This window comes from Coffea arabica, chromosome 10c (genome assembly GCF_036785885.1).
Source record: "Coffea arabica cultivar ET-39 chromosome 10c, Coffea Arabica ET-39 HiFi, whole genome shotgun sequence".
Taxonomy (NCBI): domain Eukaryota; kingdom Viridiplantae; phylum Streptophyta; class Magnoliopsida; order Gentianales; family Rubiaceae; genus Coffea; species Coffea arabica.
In genome coordinates this window covers 10,559,486-10,581,796 of record NC_092329.1, presented here as the reverse complement: position 1 = coordinate 10,581,796, position 22,311 = coordinate 10,559,486, and the positions used below count along the sequence as shown (strand labels likewise).

The window sequence follows — 22,311 nt, the reverse complement described above, 5'->3', positions numbered from 1 at the left end:
GACGTGTAAGCCACATCATAAAATAGATGACGTGTCATATGATATGTTATCCACGCCACTTCAAGATTATGATGTGGCTGCCATGTCACTTCAAATAAATAATGATATGGCATATGACATATTTTTCATGTCATCTTTCAAATTGTTGTGCCATATGACACATCGACCATGTCACGAACAAAAATGATTCATTATAAATGATGACATGTCATCCATGTCATCGATTAATGTGAAAACTAGCTCTGCTATCAAAGAATGACACATCTTAACATATCATGTGATGAAATAATCGTGTTGTCCAAATCACTTCCACCGATGATATCTTCCAATATGACATGTTTTTCAAATCACTTTTAAGAACGACATGTTATCCATGTCATTTCAAATGAATTGTAATCCATGTCACAATAAATGATGACATGGCAACCATATCATCAGCACAAGTGCCACATCACAACAGTGCTTTTTCGTACAGCCTAGTCAGCTCTAAGTTTTTTAAATGGCTAACTCGTCTTTCACGCGGATTAAACATCACAACTTTTGCTTTAGTGGATTCCACATCATGCCAAAATATGACCTGACTGAACTAGATAGCCACATGTTTTGGAGATTATGACGTGGATACCCTTTCAAAGCAGACATTGCCACCACGCATCATAACACGTCAGACATCCGAATTTTAGAGGACGAGCGAATTAGAACGATTTTTGCTGCTCCAACATCTTACTGTACCCCTTTCACGTCACTAAGGAGTATAAACAGTATCATGTTATAGAATGCATCTGCTCCAATTTCAACCAATAAAAAGGGGAAAACCCGACAATCCGTTGAGGAGTATCCAATTAAAGTATTGCCAGTACATCTCAAAATCCAGCATCATCAAAGCATGATTGAAAAGAAAGAAATAATGATCGAGATATATCTATCTACAAAGACATGTATACCAATTCTACAAAACTATTATAACAGCAGTTGAGCTCAGCAGCTCAACAAAAACAAGTACAAATAGCCATCCCATTAAGAAAGAATCATTTGTCTTAATATTATCTAAATCTAAAATCTATAGCCGGAACCAGATGATGGCGGTGCAGGTGGTAATCGATTAGGAGTTGTGCGGCGGCCGGAACCGGAACTGGAGCTAACATCACCATTTTGAGCAGAGTCACTGTACCGACGACTGTGGCCATTGGATCCATATCTCGAGTCACCATAAGAGTCCGTGGGACCATTGGCAGCAGCATCAAAAGCAGTTCTCCACTCATCACCTGATGAAGGTCCAGAAGTGGTAGGACTACTTTCTGCATCGAAGTAAAGAATGCACCAAATAATTCTCTTTGATCAACCAATAGAAGAAACAAAGGAAGTCAAAAGACAACATATTTCAACACACTTCAAATTCTCTTTGATCAAACTACCAGATTTCAACCAGTACTTAAATTAAAGATCTCATAGAAAACTTGCAGCAGCTTGCCAAACAAAAGCTAACAGAAAAAAGAAGACAGGTATGACTGGCATAAAATCTCAAGAGAGAGAACTGGAACCACAATCCATCAGCCAGAAGTACTTGCACCAACTTGGTGGTCAGAACAGCTGATTTTCTTTTTAGTTTCCCAGGCTGAATTACAACTTCAGCGTTTGGAGAAATTCACCAATGACAAACAATTAAGGACAGTGGTGCACACAACATTACCAATTACTCCACATTCAAGAAACCAAAAATATTATGGATAAAACTAATTAAATTTTACAAAGTCCACTGTCCACATCCAGAACATGCTCTAATGCCAAAAATTTTGACCAAAGGCGAGAATTACGACGACAGAAAAATCAATTTGGTAATTTAGGAAATCACAAGTTTATGATATCTTTGCTCTATGAGTTTTCTCCGGACTTCCATGTCTTTACTTTTAAGATAAGCATTTGCAATGAACCACAATTTTGCAAGAAGTAGAAGCCAATATGCCAGCCATAATCTCTACAGGGTACAGCTATAGTCAGCTACTCAACATTAAGAAACAAAATGAACTCTGATCATTTTTGAAGACTGTTTTTGCTAAACTTGCTCATTCCCAACTTCTGACCTACCAACGAAGGGGTCAAAATAGTTCATAACTGCTCACGAATATGCAAAAAGAAAGGCTCTCAATAATGAAGAAGCAGATATAAATGGAAAATGGGAATATCATCACCTGCTCCACTGCCATTTGCATAACTTGCAGCAGCAGCAGCTCGATTATCATGAATGCTGAGCTGCCTGGTAAGCTTTGAAAGAAGAGAAGATTGCTTTTGAAAGCGTTCCCTCCTGCGTTTTACATTCTGATCCTCCTGAAGCAGCTCTTCAATCTTTGCTGTACTTTGGGAACTGGAGCCAATCCAATATTTTTAACCATCAAATTAAAGGGAAAAATACAGGAGAGGAAGGAGACTAAAACTGAATCTAATAGACAAGACAGAGAAAGAGATGTTGTCCACAAGGTTCCTTTATTGATGACAATAATAATAACAGTTCTTAGAGAGACAAGCTTTTCCTGCTACATAAAAACACAAAAGAATCTCCCACCACACTCAGAAGATCTTAAATCATGCAAGGAACGCAATGGAATCTAGAAAGAAGTGTGCCAACCTGATAGAACTGTACAACTTCGTAAGCATATCTTCTTTTGCCTTTTCTACTTGGCAAAGAACAACCGCCTGGAGAATCATAGGGCGGTATAAGATTTGAAGGGAAACTACAGAAAGATACGTGCATAGACAAAGATTTCTAAAATGCATACAAAAACTGACTTTTGGGACATTGGCAGCAAGACTGTTTAGAACTGCTTCAACATAACCGCGAACTTCTTGAGCCATCCACCGAAGTTCTTCTTCAGGATCAGCAGGTCTCCTCGTCATGGTTTCCTAAATTGCCAGCGAGTTAAGAGTAACAAGCTAGATTACATAACACTATATTCTTGTTTAAGAAAAATGAAGATGAAAAAGTTTCACAACTAAAAAGGAGCATTTGAAACAAAATAAGAGAAAAGTGAGGTAGAAGACAAGTACCGGACAACACAAATAAATTTTAACCAAGATAATTCTTTTACATCCACAGCAGATCAAAACAAGAAAACTAGAAAAGAACTATTCATATGAGTTTTCCAAGTTGTAAGTTACAAAAACAAACTAATACAATTACTTACAAGAGAACCATCAGAAAGACTTTGGCGGATCGGAGGTCCAGATTCGCCCTTCACTTGACCACCTTTTGAACTAATAACATTTCTCAACTTGTTCAGCCACTCAGTCTTATCTGCCGTACTCTCGGCCTTTAAAACAACAGCACTGTGAGCTGCAACATCAATTCAGACTTTTTCTCCATCAATGTGAATCTTAAAAGAAAAGAGGAAGAAAACACTCATGGAACTCAGAAGCAAAAGAAACTCCAGATCAGTTATCAACCTTTTAGAACAGTTTTGTATGGAACCCTGCTCGTTATTTTGAATACAAGACTAGGTCCTTTTGCAGCATCAGGCCCATTAGCCTTCTTATCCTTGGAACTTTTGGGTGGGGGAGGAGCTTCGTCATCATCAACTTCTTCAAGGTTACATTCCTAGATATTCAAATAAAAATACAGGACGATTCATTTCGTCATGGACCATGGCGTTTTTAAGTTGTACTCAATAATGAGCTTTCACTAGCATACCATAATTTGGCATGGACATGAAGCTTTCCATTAAAAATTATCACCATTTTCAAAGGGTGGGAAAAGTGGCTACCAAAATGAGATAAAAGCCATTTCAGATGCACTGATTTGTTCAAAAGAAGAGTAACAACAAAATGATTTCACATGAATTCTTGACAGCATAAAAGCATTATTCATCCCCCATTGTGAATTCATAGACTGCAAAATTATCTTTTTCAATTCCTACAAACAGAACCAGAAATACAAATTTTCTTCAACACCTTCAAACCCCATATAATCACGTTAACATCTTTTCTGAAATGAAAAATAGGGGGGTTTCTGAGCATTAGGACAACAGAGAGCAAAACGTAGTTTTGGTACAATTAAAATGACACGTACTTGCCTACAAGAACGGAAACTCGTAAAAGGTCATAAAAAACAATATTGACAGAAAGTCAACAAATGTAATCGGGAGAAAGTTGGGGACAGATTGAACATTCTTTGAAGAAAAAACTGACAAAAGGGGATGAACATTCTTTGAAGAAACCAAAAAAATGGGATGTATAACTTCAGATTATCTTGTGCAATAATCAAAAGCTTATTACTCCTTTCCCATAATATGAATCTGTCCAAGAGATGGTTGGGACAACCACCAATTACTGAACAGTTACCATGGAAACTTCAAAAAGACCTCCACATATCAATAAAGAACCACAGAAAAAAAAGTACACAAGTTCAAAGAGCAAAACAAAATACATGCAGGAAAATGAGTCAAGACAAGCTCCCACCAAACAAGCAATATATTGATATCACAGTCATATCTCAAACAATAATCCACAATTTATACCTCTAAAGTAATCACACCACGAAAATGCCGCTCTTCTTGTTTTTTGGTATATCCAAGCTGAAGAAAAAAAATTAACATTAGAAAATGATTATAACACTATTATACTCGCCAGCACAGAATGATAATACAAAACAATCTATGCACGAATACAAGTGAAAGAGACTTTCATTCAGTCCACAACATCAAACAACGATATTTTTAAGAAAAACATAAAGTAAAGGAGCATGTCACCCTCAATAGCTAATCCCAGAGTTAATAAGCAAAGGTGCCTCAATAGTTAAATTCAGTGTAATAACTAAAAGCAGACTTAGGCCCTGTTTGGAGTTGCAGTGCTTTTGGTAAAAAAAAAACACTTTTGGATACTAAAAGCATTTTTGAGGTGTTTGGTGAACATCACATTATGAAATTAGAAGTGGAGCTTTTGGTGTTAAAAGCACTTTCAGCAAAAGCTAAAATTTGGTGCTTTTAGAATTGCTTTTGTGTTTTAAAAAATAAAATATTAAATTTAGTCATTTTATCCGATATTATGAACTAATTAAAGAGATAAATACATTTAAATTGCACATTATCCAGTACAATAAGTCCTTATTGAACTATATAGCCAAACAATATACTTAAAAATACTTGAACACTTAATAAGTGCTTTTGTTAAAAGCTCTATTAGGTGAAGTACTTTTCAATAAGCTACCACAACCTCAAACAGGACCTTAAATTGATAAATTCCAAAGCATGCCCCGCCATTGTGCAGCCAGCGGGTGCATGGGGTAAAAAAAAAAAAAAAAAAAAAAAGCTGGGAAAGCCACAGTGATATCATTAGTATCAGATGAGAAAATTTCTGTTCTTAAAATGAAGAATGCATCTACAAAACTAGTCAGGGCCCATCCATGCCTGCTTAAAATAATCTGATCAATTGGAAGCAAAAAAACACTCTATATGAGAGAGTTTTATATTGTTCTTTGTTTCTAGTTTTAAATTTTTGGGGAAAAAATTCCCCGAGACACTTCAAAAAAAAGCCATTTTTCTCATTGACATTTCAATTCAACCTCTTAGCTTTACTTTTGAGTTGAGAAAAACTGATTCTGAACAGCGGCTTTTTAGCTATTACTGGAAATGGCTTTTAGCTTTTTTCAAAATGTTCAATGAACATGTTTTCAATTTTTTTCAACAAATTTTCAATGACCAGTTTTTCATAATCAGCTTTAAAATGGGAAAAAACCAAGGGCAAGTCATGACACTACTAGAACGTGACAAGTTGCGAGTCAAGTGCCAAACTTGAAAAACAATGTTAGTAAAAACAATAAGCAAAAATGTGCGAAATGGTCAGAACCAACTTAATTAAAAACAAAAGTAATAAAAGAATTAATCAACAAGCAGAGAGACAGTTATTATGTATCAAAAGGGGGAAGGTCAAAAATAAATAAACAAATTAAATACATGGATTTTGCAATGTGTATGACCAGATCATAACAATTGTACTATGAAAGTGATTTCACCATTATGATTAAAAAGATGACATAATTAACAAATAAAAACTACTGACCTTTCCAGTTTTTTCATTTAAAACAAACCATCGCCTGCTCCATCCATTTGTTTTAGCACTTCTCTTCAACAAGAACCCTGTCACACGTGCTCTATGAGGGAAGGAAAAGACAAGAAAGACAAACCACCCCAAAAAAAAAAGGTAACCAAACAGAATAATCAAGCACTTAATAAGACATGGAAAAAGTTGATCTGATTGCCTTCTAATAACCGTTTCCACAGTTTTACAGCACAAAATAGCTACACATCCCTTCAACTTCATTAGATTAATGCCTAAATAAATTTTTTTTGCCTTAAAAAAAACTTCATTAGATTAACAAAGCAAAACTGTGTAAAGAATTGCAGCACTTGAAAATGTTCAAGCAAGAAGTAAAACATTTTCTTCCAATTTGTCTACTAATGCATCCAAATAACAGGCAAGGGCAAAAGGCAGATATGCTGTCCATCTAAATCATCCAACAAGGAAACAGAAATGCAGTTACAAAATCTAAGATCTGGCAGTATGTATGCAATAAGTTAATCCACTTATTCTTGCATAACATTTCCCTTGGTCTCATCTTTTTGTCTGTTTAACAATACAGTCTCACCTTTTACGGGAGTCTTGCATATGCAACAAGTCTATTAAAGAGGAACCATTTCTATTATCAATTACAGCTCTTCTCTGAGAAAGGGAACATAAAACATGTGCAGGTACATCCTCTTAACAAAGGCACTGCCCTTGCAACGTTTCAATTACCTACCCACAGACAAGAACCCCTGAAAGTTTCTAGTAAAGCACCAGGCTCCACAGGGCTCATTGCAATTCATTCACCATCAGAAAATTGAGAAAAATGCAACAAGAACTATCTTTCAGACCCTTTGTTTGAAAGAAGGATTAGGTATTGAAGATAAAAATAGACAAGTCTCTACACATTTTGAGAACACAACTAAACAAGACATGTAACATGAACTGATTACAGAAGTCACAAACTAGCAAGGTATACTTAGAAACGTAAGAAACAACAAAGAGAACATTGTATCATAACAAAACCTGCTGTTATCTCTCCCTCAGCCCCAGCAGTCTTCAACGCTGGTCCTTCTTGGGCATCTTTGTCTTGCTGACCAGATTTATCCTTCATTGACTTTAAGCTCCCCCCAGCTTGTTGCCCTCCAGTTTGGGGACTAGTTGCCTAAGTTGAAATTTTGGCACATTCAAAAAAGCAGCATACATGGGGAAAAGAGCAAGAGAAAAGGATACAATATTTTTTTACATGACGCCGTTGAAAGTATAAGACATATCAGACTAATGTTCAGCAAATCTTCTACAATACCCTATTCAATATTGATTGCTCTGCATCCGCTGCTTTTTTAGAAGATCGACCTTTCAGCTCTTCTTCACGCCGTTGTCTATCCATTCTGACCCAAAAAAAATGCAGTTATTCCAAGAAAATATATATATATATATCTGAATGGGATTAGAAAAAAATCACTTTCACGTGATATATGCTCATAAGCATGGTTACATTATACACATTTATTTTCTTTCAGCCATATACAGGTACTTTCCATAACAATAAGACAACTCACATATGCCAAAAAATGTATACCATAAACTCCCAAGAGGAATTTCCTGTAAGCAACTTTACAACACATGATAGAAGCTGTCCAAGAAGGTAAACCAGGTATCTTTACAAACCACAAACCAAACAACCGTAGAGAGTTTTCAGAGAGGTGCACGAGTCACTAAAATTCTGCTGTACTATCCTCCAAGAAAATTTCATATACCAGAGGATGCAAATTCCAACCAATTGCATATCACCCTGCCAACTCTATAAATCCTGCTCTACAATTCCAGATTTCGAATTTCAAAGACCCTGCTCTGCCAATCTACACACTGAATTTCAACATAAACATTGCTATGCTAGCTGCACTGTTGTTATAAAACTGTATGGTAGAAGAAGCATGCTGCAGCACAAGTTTTGGCTGAAATGCTTACTGAACTTAGGAGTTTTTAATGTACAAATTATGCATGATATTCAAAAATAGTAGAATGGTATCCTAGTAAAGAAACAGATAAAATGGTTTCAATTCCTCTAAACCAGTTACATATTCTCTTTTCTGCAGATGACTTTCACATGTACACCACAAATTAGATGGCTAGATCGCAACATGTTACAAAAGATTTTTAGAAAATGTGGACCAAAAAAATATAAAGAGAAACTCTATAACAAAAGCTAAAGGAAACAAATTAAACTCAGAGCAATTTCAAATTATTCCACCAAGAAATTTGTGAGAAATAAAAAGTTTACAATAACAAGCTAGGTGTCAGTTTTGTTTCCATGTTCTTTGAATGAAAAGGGCCAAAACAAAAAAGACAACCACAGAAAATCACTGGTTGACCTTACCGCCTCTGCACCAAACGAATAAAATGTTGAGGGGGAACAAATGCTCGCTCCATGTCAACAAGAGCAACAACCATCTTCTTAGCCTCATTCTTGAACCCATCCAAAGCATCAGTGGCAATCGCTACAACCTATATAGCTCATGCAAAAAGAATTTATAATTCTTTTTATTTCCCCTTTACCTACCAGTAATAATATAAAGTGCTAGTATAAAGTTGTCACCACCTCTCGCTTAAAAGGAGGATATCTTCCAAGACCTGGAGTAGCATTGGCGGAAGATGATACAATGTCGACAAGTACACGGTGCACCTATTAAGAATTTTTTTTATTGAACTAGCTTAGAAACTTAAATAAAAATATAAGGGTGAATATAAAATTGTGGATTTTCTTATCTCTAGAGCAACACAAAATTTTAATGCAACAAGTAACTTAAGCCATGTTCCCATATATTAAGGGACCTTGAAAACAATTAAACAAAAAAAAAAAAAGATGTGGACTACTATCACAGAAGATCAGCATCAGCAGTATGTCTTACAATAATCAGTTTAACTTTGCAACAGAGATCTGGCTACTGAGAAACATTGTATTCTGCAGGAACAAATTCCCAAATACCAAAAACCAACTAAACTCAAAGCCACTCATTTAAGCTATAAAACAAACAGACAAACTCAAAATGAAAGAAACTGTGCACAAAAGTCCCACCATGTCCTCAGACCTCAACTAAATCTTGCTCATAAAATCTATTCACTGAAATATAGAGAGAGGAAAAAATCATTCATCTCCCACAACACAATTACAGGAGTACACCAGAGTACACCGGTTCTTTTGATATCAAATTGAAGTTGTCCTAGTTCAAGAGTTATCCTTTCAGAGGACAATAAAGAAGGAAGACCCCTGTTAGTAAAAGCACGAATAATCTTTAAGAGACTTTCATTTTTATACAATAAATGAGGCTAATGAAAGATTAAAAGCTTATAAAAGGTTAATTGTAACAAAACTCAGGAGGCAGCTGTAGTTTAAAACCAAAATTGATCAAACTTGACATCAAAATTTTGTAGTTTAACTCAATCTATGATTTGAAAAAAGACAAAAGTAGGGGAAGAATTTGAGCAATAAATACTCATTGCAAAATAGGCAATTTACAGAAATTTTTTGGAGAAAGACAAGCTAGCTACAAAGTAAGATGAAAAGTACAAGCAGCGGAAAAATTAATTCGATATTACCTCATCGACACAAAGTCGGGAAGGTTCTTTTGCCATCTCTAAAACAATCTTTATTAAAGATCTCAACCCTTTCTCTGGAGAAATAAGGTAGGGTTGATAACCATCTGCCTCCAGAACAATCTGGCAAGGACTTGAAGAAGTCAACAAAGATAGGAAGTATGGGAGCACTGTGATGATCTAAATGTAAAATTACAATGCAAAAACAGGACATTCATTTGAAGGAACAGAAATGAGAGCACTTACCCTCTTAACATTATTTATGTCAAAATGTCGATCTAAAGGGAGTTGTTTTATCCTGTTTGGAAAGTTGCCCTCAAAACTAGCAACAACTTTCCAACCATCACCCTGCAAGAAAGTCACAGTTTTAGCAACTTTACTTGTAAAACTTATGAATTATTTGCTTTTTACAATTATCCAGTACCACAGCATGAAGACATACAAAATAATTGGCATATTACTTGATGGATTGCTTCGTTAAAAACAAGTAAATTCTATGGAGCATATTCACCATTTGTCATTTTCAAGTTGGCTCATGCACAGATAAATAATGCTTAATGACCATTAAGATCATAGCCTTGGACCAAGACTTTAAGAAGTCATATATTACATCTTTCTCGAAAATCTTGTCTAATAACCATTCCCTAATTCCTAATCTCCCCCAAATTCAAAAAGAAAATTTCACCACAGCAAGATCTTACAGTTCTTCGCTCCTCTATGTACTTAGTGTTCACACTTCAACCAGTGAATAATAAAACATCTCATATCCCTATCTCCAAGAAGAAAGAATAGAAAATCTAAACTAAAACACACCCCACAAGCTACAGGATCTGATGTTAAAATAATTCTCAACCATCCTTACCATCAATATGTAGCATAATTTATGCTAATCACATCAGAAAGGTACCATTGTCCTAAAATTATAACAGCCTTAATTTAAGCTATAAAGACAGGTGTCCTAAAGTTCGCTCAAGCAGCTTCACATTCTTATCTAGACATCACTTCAGTAGGTATTCTAACAGACTCGTAAACATGAAGACCTCTTGCCAGCATATTACATAGCATTTTGTTTGCAATTGAACGGTCCTAGAATTTGTCTCAAGTTGCTGGCAGAAACTAGATCATCTTTTACGATGTCTTTGCATGAGCCGTGATTCTTCCCAGATCTGATCTGTACACTCGGCAGGGTAATTTTAAAGCAGAAAACTACAAAAAACTAAGGTTAAGATTATCAACAGAGGTGGTGTTCTCAGCATCCAAGTGCAGTTACATCATAGCACAAAAAAGAAGATAGACATGCAAGAATTTGGTTCTCAAAAGCTTTCAGCATGGACCCAGGTTCAAATCTTTAATCGCTGAGAAATGAAAGGCTGTTCAATAAATAAGCTTATAATCTAGCCAGTATTATTAAATTAAATTTCTCCAAGATGGGTGAAAAATATATACCACTTACATTCCAGAAAAATACAAAGCATAAAAATGCACCCTAAAGGGAAAAAAAATCAGAATAAATGCAATTGTTTATGTTCGTGTTTGTGTATACCCAAAATTCTGCCATGCACTCACCTCTCCACTTGTAATATGCAGGAGAAACTTGTCCTCAAATTCACGGCAAAGCTCCAAAGCCAAGGCCCTGGTACCTTCAGCACTATCAACCATCTGTTCCCCAAGCCTTACCAATTCATCCTGTACAACTTGAGACTTTCCTTGAAGTCTGCATGAGTGGTAGAAGATATAAAGTACTTAAGCACATTGTTAAAAGAGAATACTAATGCAGTGTACATCTGAACTCATAAAAAACACAATCTTGTTAAAAGACAGAGTTCTGCAGTGTGCATCTGAACTCATAAAAATGCCACAGGAATACTAATGCAGCCTCAAAATCCATTTATATAATATGTTATGATTTTTCTCCAAAGGCCAAATTTAGAAGAAGGCAAATAAGAAAGGAGTACATACATAAAAGAATATTGAAAACCCATGCCATAAAAGAAATCTAACATACGTCTAACTTAGATGGTAGACAGAAAAATCTTCCAGAAACCACAGAGTGGCTGTCAAGAACCTGTAGCAACCAGAAAGAGAAGGCATACCCTTGGAGGAGATTAGGAAGCCTGATTCTTATCCGACTGCGAATCTGGTGAGCTAAAGTCTCTACCAAAGCTAATCTACCGAGCTTGCTTTGAGGGGCTCCAGTCAATATAGATTTAAGGCTCTCACTCTCCGCACGCCAGGCAGTTTCCAATGAGTTGTCAACTCCAGCACTCCCTGACTGAGCAGAGGCAATAGACACAGATTGACCAATTAATGCAACCCAGGGGATATCAGCTGTAGTCCGTGGTCCTTGACCCAACAAAAGAGCCTGAACAGCAGCAAGGATTTTTGGATCTGAAGCTGCTTGATCTATTTTACTAATGACACCAACAGTTCTTGTACCTATTCATCAAGCATACGTTACTACTACTTCAGAAAGAGACAACAAAAAAATTGAAGAAATGGAAATAATCAAAATCATTTTTGAAAAAAGGCTAGCAGGTTCAGTAATAAACACACATTCTCCATCAAATTCTTTCGCAAGTCTGACAGCTTTAGTTGAGGCAACTTCCGGTGCCTGTGCTGCAGGTATTACCACAAGCAAGATGGCATCATTACGTTCAGCATATTCACCCTGCAAGAAAGAACCAAACAGTTAAGTTTCTCATAGGTAGGAAATTTAATATGTAACTTAAGGTTGTGAAAAGATATCTGATAGAATTGTACTCTAGTGACTCGGGAAAGCCATGTGTCAAAGTCAAATGAATCAGTTGGAGATACTCACCAATGAGTCATCAAGATTCCCCTTATCCACTCCAGGCAAATCAATCAATTTCAACGAAGGAGCTGCATGCCAGAAGCAAAAAAGAGAAGTGAATCTTACACTATGCATTGCCCAAAAAAAAAGTTGTGGCACCTTCTGAATGAATGTTGCAAATTGCAAAGGCAAGAGAAACACATTACAGGCAGAAATTCTGCTTGTATTTGTTAAGTTCAACTCCAACATGCGAGAGAGAATAAGTGAGAGAGAAAGAGAGAGAGAGCAATCCAAAATTGGATTAGCTATATGTTAAAGAAGTAAGAGGCCTTATGCAAATAGATTTTGACATTCACCCAACCTGTGCTTGTTCGAAGCTTCAAATATATCTCATCACGACTTTTACTTGAAATTTTGCTCAGTCTGTCTTGTAAAGAATGACGAAGGGCACCTAGAATGGGCCAAAAAGTAATCAATTAAAATTGGGGCAATGAAATAAGACAAACACATATAGACACTTAGTTTTTTTTCCCTCAGATAAATTTGAAGGGAGAGACATTTGCATCATAAATCTTTGGAAAAAACCTCACTTGCAGAAACTGGTTGAGATTTGCTGTCAATCTGCAAAATTATCGATTTGCTGTTCAAAGAACCATCCTGTTTCAAATCAATGCATATAGGAGCACGAGTAGCACCACCTTCACCAGTCGGCTATAACCAATAGTCAATAGAAAAACCAGAATTAGTTACAGAAAAAAGATATATTTGGATAATTCAAAGCTGGAAAAGCACAGAATCTACTCCAAATAACAACTTACCAAAGCCGGATGTCCAATTAAACTGTTTAACACAGCTGATTTACCTGAACCCTGAATTAATGCATACATAATTAGTAACCATAAATCATTGACCTAACCAAGAGAGAATAACATAAGTAAACACACATTAGATGAATGCACCTTGCTTTAAATTAAGAAAGGCTTGCTTCTGTCAGCAGCATTAACAAATATAGCCAACCAGTTCCATTTCACGCAGGCAAGTATTATAGACTCCTATATTCTTTCAACCCCCCCCCCAAAGGTCAAATCACTCATCAACACAAGCTGCAAACCTAATTTGCAATTCTATCATCTGCATAATACCCCACATATAAGTTTCTTTCCTTTTAGTTACCATTTGTATAAGTTATTTAGTTTGTTTGATAGGATATTAGCTAGCTCAACAACTAGCATACTAGATTTTGAGAAGACAATTGGTCCTCAGGGAACAGGAGCGACGAACTTAGTTTGCATAATTCCAAATAATCCATACCTCAATGACACGACTTACCATTACATATTACATCCAGCAAAATAGTTGTAAGAAACAGCAGGCTTAGTTTCTTCCTAGAGGGCTATAGCTTATTGTGTAAGACAATACAAAATTAACAAATTGCCTAAGGACCGCAAACAACTTGAGAGCATCAAAATGTACCAGCTGTTCCCTATTGCAGACAATGTAGTTAGAAATACAGAAAATGAAATTAAGATGCCCAGTTGCTGCCCCACACATTCATTAATAGCTGTAGCATTTTAGAATTCTTAACGCATATAATGATGATTATTCACAAACTCCTTAGTTAAAGATTAAATTCAGACTAAATTGTACACTTCATTAAAGCATTCAAGGAAAAGTCACTACTATCAAGCATTTATCAATTATCCCAAGTGCTTGTCCTGATGAAGCATCTAAAGCTTAAAGAGATTCTACATTGAATTGCTAAACGAAGAATGGGTTCCAAGATTTCCTACACAAGCAAATATGCAATCAGATCCAATCATCACTTCTCCTCAGCTTTATTTGGTCAGAAGTACTCACCATCAAGCATTTGTGAATTATACCAAGCGCTTGTCCTGATGCATATATCTAAAGCTTAAATAGATTCTACATTGAATTGCTAAACAAACTATGGGTTCCATGATTTCCTACACAAGCAAATATGCAATCAGATCCAATCATCACTTCACCACAGCTTTATTTTGATCAGAAGCACTAAGCATATAAGTGGCATCTACAAGAAAAGTGCTCATTCTAGTTCCTCCACCTTAGCTTTCAACTTAAAAACTCATTGGCAAATGATTACACAATTGCAAGGAAAACAAAACTACAGGAGGACAGTTACTTCAGCACATTCACATCCCTTCTTGGAAAAGGCTACATACAAAAGTAAACCTCCCTACAGGGTCATTAGTCCACTTTCTCTTCATATTTATTTTTGGCTATTTAAGGTATCATATTTACATCACAAATGTACTTGTCCACATGATTTTCATTCTACACATGATGTGCCTACATGTACCTTAAGCGAAACATTTAAATTCCATCAGCAACTGAAACAAATGAATGTAACGACACACTGGGCATGACAAGCACATGTTCAATTGCTATCTTATCCATCATGCTTCCCTTTAGCTAAGCTAATCATCTCAAGTTCAATCGGAAAAAATGTGTATAAACATAAATAGTCATGCTTCTCCAACTACAGAACTGAGGCGCTTAAAGATAAACATAAAGACATAGTAACAATGCCAACAAAGTACCAGCTTCCAATTAAGTAGGAAACTCTATCTTGAATTATAATAGGCCAAATTTATTCTCTTTAAGCACAATCTTACGCAATGTTCATGATACGCTATCTCTTTGAGACTCGATCTGCTATTTTATCAATACAGTACCCACAAGAACGTAGCTTCTAAAACAGAAGAATCGCAGTCAATAATCCCCAAAACAAGGGCAAAAAAAAGAGAATCCCACAATTAACACATCAAACAAAATCATGGAATTCCAAAAAATTAAACAACAATTTCAGATCCAAAGATTAGCTATAATCCAGAGATCTATCCGACTAAAAACCACACACACACAAATAAGTACAAAAAATCTAAACATCAAAACCATCAACGTACGGTGTTGCCGAGAGCAACGACATTGAGAAAAGTGGACGGCCGTTTAGACGACGACGACGTGGCTTCATCAACATCCTCATCGGCTAACAAGGCCGACGCTTGCTTCATCGAGTCTGACAGCTGAGACAACTCCTCGATCGCGTCCATTGTATCCAAATTTCTTTAACAATTTCCTCTCCCTCCAATAAATCAACAAATCTTCAGTCTTCGATTGGAGCAACTCCAACCAGATCCGATCAATTACACTTATCCAAAACAATCGGGATAGAAACCCTAGATCGAGTGCATCACTTGGTGAGAGAGAAACAAGTAAGGGTTTCCGGCGAGAGACCGGAGAAGCGAAGAAGCAGAAGAAGAAACACGGAAATGTTTTGAACTTTTGAAAACAAAAAAATATAAAAATAAAAAGGCTTTAGGGAGAGAGAGAGGAGCGACCCGGCGATGATGAAAAATAGTATGAACGAACGGAAGTTTATTTATTTTAAAGCGGAAAATTTTTTTATTTTTTTTATTTCTAATTGGAATCGACCCTCTTTCTTTCTTTCTTTTTTTTTTTTTTTCTTTTAACATGTGATTTGGTGTAAATTGAATAAAATGTGGGGTGATAGTATACCAAGTAAATATGGGAATTCAAATGTAAAATGTTTGGGATGTGGGGACCTTTTGTTTCTTAATTAAGTTGTTTTTGAGATTTGAAAATTTCAATTGAAGCCTAGTGGGGGGAGGCGCGTTCAAATGTTTGTGAGGTAGGACCTCAATTTTGGAGATGCACTATGCTCTTTCTCCCCACCTGATTAGAAGCAAGTCAAGTACATGAATCAACTTCTAGTCTAGTTCCTACTGTCTAGGTACTTAGGAGATGGCTGGATACTTGTAGGTAGAGGTAGAGATGTTGGATGCATGGGATTGGGGTGGAAATTAGGGGGATTGGTAAAAATTAAAATGGCAAAATAGCATAATTAGTACTTAATTTTTTTGGGTGTAACGTAATTCCTTTCAGCTGTATGTAATTAACATGCTTCCCTTACTTTTAATTGAGGCAATTACTCCTTAAACTTTCACTAGTGATAAGCACACCTAATTTTTGTGCAACTAATTACAAAAATACTTGTGGAATTTTCTTTTTTGATAAATTTGTTGAATTATTTTAAAGAAATTTGAATTTACTTAAAATTATATACGCCGGTTGTTGTATGGTATTACTTAAAATCATGATTTGTAGTTTCTAACAAAATCTAAGATTCCTCAAATAACTTTGAAAATAGAAATGAGAAAAAACCATGGATGTATATGCCCAATCATTGAAAAATACGTATCTTTATGTAATTAAAATCCTTTAGGAAAAATAGTTTATTGAACTCGGTGAGCAATACACAAATGTAGTAGTGGTAAATTAGAGTGTTTTTAAGCAGTTTCAATAGGTTATAGTAATATTATACATGGGCAATGGCATGGAGGTTAATCACAAGAGCAAAAATGATATTGGCATGGAAGTTAATTAGAAGAACAAAAGTTACATTAAATTAAATAAAGTGACACCAAAATATTTATGCAACAAAATCCCTCTACTTAATATACAATATAGAAGTTCTTAACTTGTATGTATTTAGTCTAACCTTAAAACTTTAGTTTTTTTTTTTTTAGCAAAACCCTCGCAGAGGGTAGGGATGCCAGCCCCAAGTTTTATTAAGAAGCAGCAACATTATAACGAGTTCGAGGACACAAACCGCTAAACCCCCCAATCGTTGAGAGACTACCCGTTGTCCACTTGCCTGCGTACATTGCAAAACTCTCGACTATCAAGGCTCAGAGCCACATGAATCCTCCCAGGAAGCTGATCTTGCGAGGTACAAAACAACTTTGATGGAAGCCTCAGTTTAGATAGCATATCAGCAGTGGAATTTGCCTCCTGAAATATGTGTTGGACCGATGCCGAAAAAAGAGAAGTAGCGCTCGTATCCTTTTAATCGTGTTGCAGAGTGGTCACTTGGTTATAGCTGATGACTTGAGCAATCGAACTAGACTTTCCGAGTCGACTTGTACCATCAGGCCCCCTTTAAGCCCATCCGAACACCGTTGGAGCCTATACAACAGTGAAGCGCTTTCTGCCGCTAGTACCTCCAGCTCCCCAAACTCCTTCTAGAAAGCGAAAACTAGCCGACCATTAGAGTCACGCAACAAACCTCCCCCATAAGCTCTACCATGGCTGACACTAGCATCCATATTGAGCATAAGCCACTGCAGCGGAGGTCGCGACCAGGAGACTGGCAACACTCTCCACTTCAGCCACCCAGGTACTGCCCAGCGGGCCCAAGGGTCCTCCGAGTCACTCTTGAAATTGGCCCCTGATAGCATCCCAGCCCTCCCCAGCTGTTTGACAAACTGCTCCACCATGAAAACCACATCTCGTGCCGAAGAAGGAATTCCTTCATATCGTGCTTTATTCCTCCTCTTCCATAGGAACCATAACACTACTAATGGAATAATAATGCGTATATCTCCCAACGCCACCCTAGACGTCGAGTAAAACCATGAAAGGAGCGTGACTGAGATAGATGAGAAAGGGTCGTCCAGAATCCCGAATCGTCTCTGAAAATGTTGCCACACCTCCTTCGCTACCAGACCAGTCACAAACACATGTAGGATGGACTCTTCCCCAGCCTGACAGCAAGAACAACGAGAGTCCATAGAGAAGCCTCTCCTCTCCAGGACCACCTCCAAGGGCACCCATCCCCGAGTCAGCTTCCAGACAAAGAAAGAAATCTTGAGAGGGATCCTACTGCCCCAAACAAATTTATCCACACGTGAGATGCTCTGTTTCTATCTAATGGCATCCTACGCAGCCCTGACTGAAAAGTCCCTCGTAGTAGCACCCATCCATACCTTAAAACTTTAGTTGCAAATTAACAGAACTGTAGTTGGCAGTGCTTATGATGAAGATGATGATGATAACATAGACTAACAATAGCAAAGCTAAATGGTTATGTCACCTTTATTGCTCCCACTTGCACATTTATTTCTACGTTAGGAGGCATAGATTGCTCGATAATATGAAATATACCTAGTTCAGTACAAAGTATGTAAAAAGTATAACCTTTTGTTCAAATAAATAAATATAATTTTACATGCAATAGAAAATATATAATAAAGTCGTAATGCTTTAGAACAATAAAATAATAATTAATCTAAACAAAGTTTGTAAGTAGTCAAGATAGAAACTTAGGCCCCATTTGGATGGTGTATTTTTTGGTTATTTATATAAAATTTTACTATAACTTATGGTAGACTTTGAGAAAATCTTTTTTGGAGAAATTCTAAAATTTTTTTCCTTACTTTTCCTTCTTTCCTTTCTTTTTCTTTTTTTTTCTTTTTTTTTTCCTCTCCTCTTCCTCTTCCTTGCCATTGCCACTACTCCAAGCACCGAACACCATCACCAACCACCAATTACCACCACTTTTCACATTTTTTTCTCTCTTTTTTTCTTCCTCCATTTTCTCCTCTCTTCGGCTATATCTGGTCCAGATCCAGCAGGGAAGGAAGCTAGGGGGTCGCGGGGGATGGAAGGAGGATAAAGGATGTAGAGGAGAGGGAGTGGCAGGAAGGAAGGAGGAGAGGAAGTAGGTGTGGAAAAAGAAAAGAGAAGAAAGAAGGAGAGGAAAAGAGAGAAAAAAAAAAAAGAAGAAGTGGTGTGTCGACACCAGTGTCGAGTAGCGATGAAAATGGAAATAGTTAAGGGGTAATGATAGAAAAGAGAAATGAGTGTATAGCTTTAAATATTTTCGAATATGTATTTTAAAAAATTTGTGATGTTTTTTAGAGTTACTATAGATAAAGTTAACAAAAAATCTTGTTTAACAAAAACATGCTTAAAAATTGGGGTGTCAAATAGGCTCTTAAGTATCAAAGCAACTTCATTATTTTAGGGATTAAAAAAAGATCAAATAAAGGAAATAGTAGCTAAATAAGAAACTTGTTATGCATAAAAGATATTTGAATAACAGTAGCAAAATGTTCAATGACCCTTTTTCTCTTTTTCTCTGCTTTCTTGAAAGTAATTGCCCATAACCTAAATACTGAATCTGAAATACCATGAACACATATTAAATAATAATATTCTTAGTTGAATACAAAATATGAGTCTCTCATGAAATAAGAAAAATTTTATACTACAATTATAAAATTACATCTCTAACCTACAAATAACTCTGTGTAGGTCTATCTTCAACTCTCAATCTTCTCCTTTTGAACGCTATTTTTCGTATTTTGGCTAATCTCTCATCACGTGTATCTTTGCCTCTCTCCCTACTTCCCAATTCAATTCTTCTTAATTCACAAGCCTTACCTTGGGCAAAAAAGGACCTTGAAAGTGCATTGGTCACTGAGTAGCCCTTATTTTAATACCTCAATCTCGTGAGAGGTAGATTGTAAAGTATGATTTCTTAGTAATTGTAAAGACGAGACCAACTTTGCTATTAATTTAACTGTCCTAGCCTTTACTTTATCCATTCTACACTCCACTAAATAAGCCTCTCTTAGGCAGTAATACAGTAGCTGAGTTCAAGTTTTCCGTTACTTTAATTTTCACTAAATAATTTCCATTACTTTAAGGAAGCTTTATCCATGACAAGTTGTTAGGGATGTATACAGGAAGCCTAAGGCCTTGTTTGGATTGTAATTTTCTAAAAAAAATTTTTACGTTTTTTGTGAACATGTTTTTCAATAACCTCTATCTCACATATATCAAATCGTTACAGTATATTTTTCTACAAAAAAAAATCCTAAAAATAGCAATCCAAACAAAGCCTTAGGCTGTGCAGCTATTTTAAGACTTACAATTTCCCTCTTTTCTATGGCTTTTGTCAACATTTTCCTCAACTAGGTTGTTGAAAGCTAGGGAACGAGTGCCGTCACTGGGAGGATAAGATTCTCTAATATTAGAAATCCAAATATAATTAGTTGTTCTATTACATCCTAGCATAAGCTCCCAACGCAGATCAAAGGATTGGCATGTTCGACTTCCCTTAAAAGGATAGTTTACTTTCTTGCATACTTTATTTCTGCAATCCCGCAAAAGAGATCCTTTGGAAAGTTCCTAAAAACTCTTCTTATATGTTCATTCTCTAACTATAATGTCATACGATGTAACAAGAGTTCCAACCTATTCTTTCTAACTAAGGCCAGATTCGCTGCAAGGCAAACGACTTATTCAATGTCAAACCCTGCAAACTGAATGGCTTTTCCTCCCTCTTTAGGGCTTTATTCCAAAAGTTATTCTAGGCTAATTTCTCAGAATATACCAAAAAAAAATTCCGTCAAATGTATGTCTGACAAGGGTAATGCACAAAACTATACCTATTGTGCTGACTGGGCACGGCAAGAAACATTTATTTTTTTAATCACCCTAACTGCTGTGCTGACTGTGCAAGGCAACAGGCGGCAAAATTTTTTTTAAAAAAATCGGGCTTGCTACCGTGCTGACTGTGCACGGTAGCAGGCAGCATCTATAAAAAAAAAAAGGCGTGACATTTGGTCAGGAATCTCACATGTCGCCTTTTGGTCAGGAATCTCACATGTTTTTTCAAAGGCTATCATCGTGACAACCTTTGACTATAATACACTTTGACAGAGAGCCATGTGATTTGGTTCCACCACTACCGTACTGACTGGACACAGTAGTGGTGAGTTTTTTTAAAAAAAAATAGCTAGTCGTTCAGTTGAACGGCTAGATTTGGTTGGCAAGTACTATAAAATGGCCCAAAACAAATGTATCGTCCGCCCTTCTCATTTCTTATTTCTCTTTTTTACTCTACTTTCCTCTCTGCTTTCCTCTCGTTCTCAGCAAGCTCTCAGCCTTCCAGAACGCTTGCTCTTTGCTTTTTCTCAGCTTTCCTCTTTATTTCGTCTGTGTTGAGAGTAAGGAGGAGTCCGCACACTCTTTCATAGCAGCGCTTATGAAACTTTGTTAAGCAGCTTCTGAAACTTAGTAGCTGTATTTCTCTCTCGTTATCAGCCTTCTGAAACTTTGTTAGATAGCTTGAAAAATTGTTGGGTGGGCATTACGAGGTCAGGTAACCTGTTGATGGATGATAATGTAAATTAATTATGGTGGTTATAACTAAAATTTTATTAGTTGGTTGTAAAAAATTGGGACTGATTTATGGATAATATTCTAAATTGGAACAGGACAGCAGATTTACTGTTGAAGTCAAAGTTGAGGCCACATCGGTGAGCAACTGTTGCTCTCGCCGTGTTACGTAAGGCCGCCGTGCTGATCAATTGCAGTGATAAAAGTGTCACTTTGTTATAGTACGGCCATCTTGGTAGAGGTTAGTAATTTAAGTTATTATTTACGTAATTATAGTCATTACATTATTATGCAATTAGTTATTAATTACATTACTTATATTATATTAGTTAAACATTTATATTATATATGTAAGTGAATTTTCTATTATATTGTTTTAAAATTATATTAATTAGACATGTTTTCTACAATAGTGTGTTGTTGTTATGCTATATTAACAGATTCTTGTATAATGATTTATTTATACTTTTATTTATGAAAATTTTATGAAATTGAGGTGGTAAAAAAAAGTTTTATGACATTTGTTGTGTGATTAGTTAGAATAATTTATGATTAGTTAATGTAGTTAATAATTAACGCATTTTTAACTAGTGTATATAGTGTTGTCAAGAAATAATTAAATAAAATTATATGAAACATATAAATATACTATAATAATTAATTCGTGCTTATCAGAGTACATGAATCCTTTTTCTTCAAAAGTAACAACTATCAACCGTAATTAACTTTAAGTTATGCATCTATTAATGGATTAATAATATAACAAACTGTAATTCAAAAATCATGCCAAGAATACAATACAAAATTAGTAAATCAATGAATAATGATGTTAGTTTACTCAG

At 36.0% G+C, this 22,311-nt stretch overlaps 1 protein-coding gene across 1 annotated transcript; it reads right to left on the bottom strand.

Annotated features, from left to right (window-relative positions):
- Positions 1-861: 861 nt before the first annotated feature.
- LOC140015566 (dynamin-2A-like) lies at positions 862-15,864 on the bottom strand. Its single transcript, XM_072068234.1, has 22 exons — positions 15,385-15,864; positions 13,258-13,308; positions 13,030-13,150; positions 12,801-12,890; positions 12,467-12,528; positions 12,202-12,316; positions 11,742-12,084; positions 11,215-11,362; positions 9,895-9,996; positions 9,652-9,771; positions 8,654-8,737; positions 8,432-8,559; positions 7,358-7,442; positions 7,078-7,216; positions 6,049-6,125; positions 4,509-4,565; positions 3,439-3,589; positions 3,180-3,328; positions 2,785-2,898; positions 2,624-2,691; positions 2,190-2,362; positions 862-1,298 (listed from the first exon to the last, which is right to left on the bottom strand). Exons 1-22 carry the CDS (start codon positions 15,529-15,531, stop codon positions 1,054-1,056), a joined length of 2,769 nt encoding a protein of 922 aa, XP_071924335.1. The 5' UTR covers positions 15,532-15,864; the 3' UTR covers positions 862-1,053.
- Positions 15,865-22,311: the final 6,447 nt, after the last annotated feature.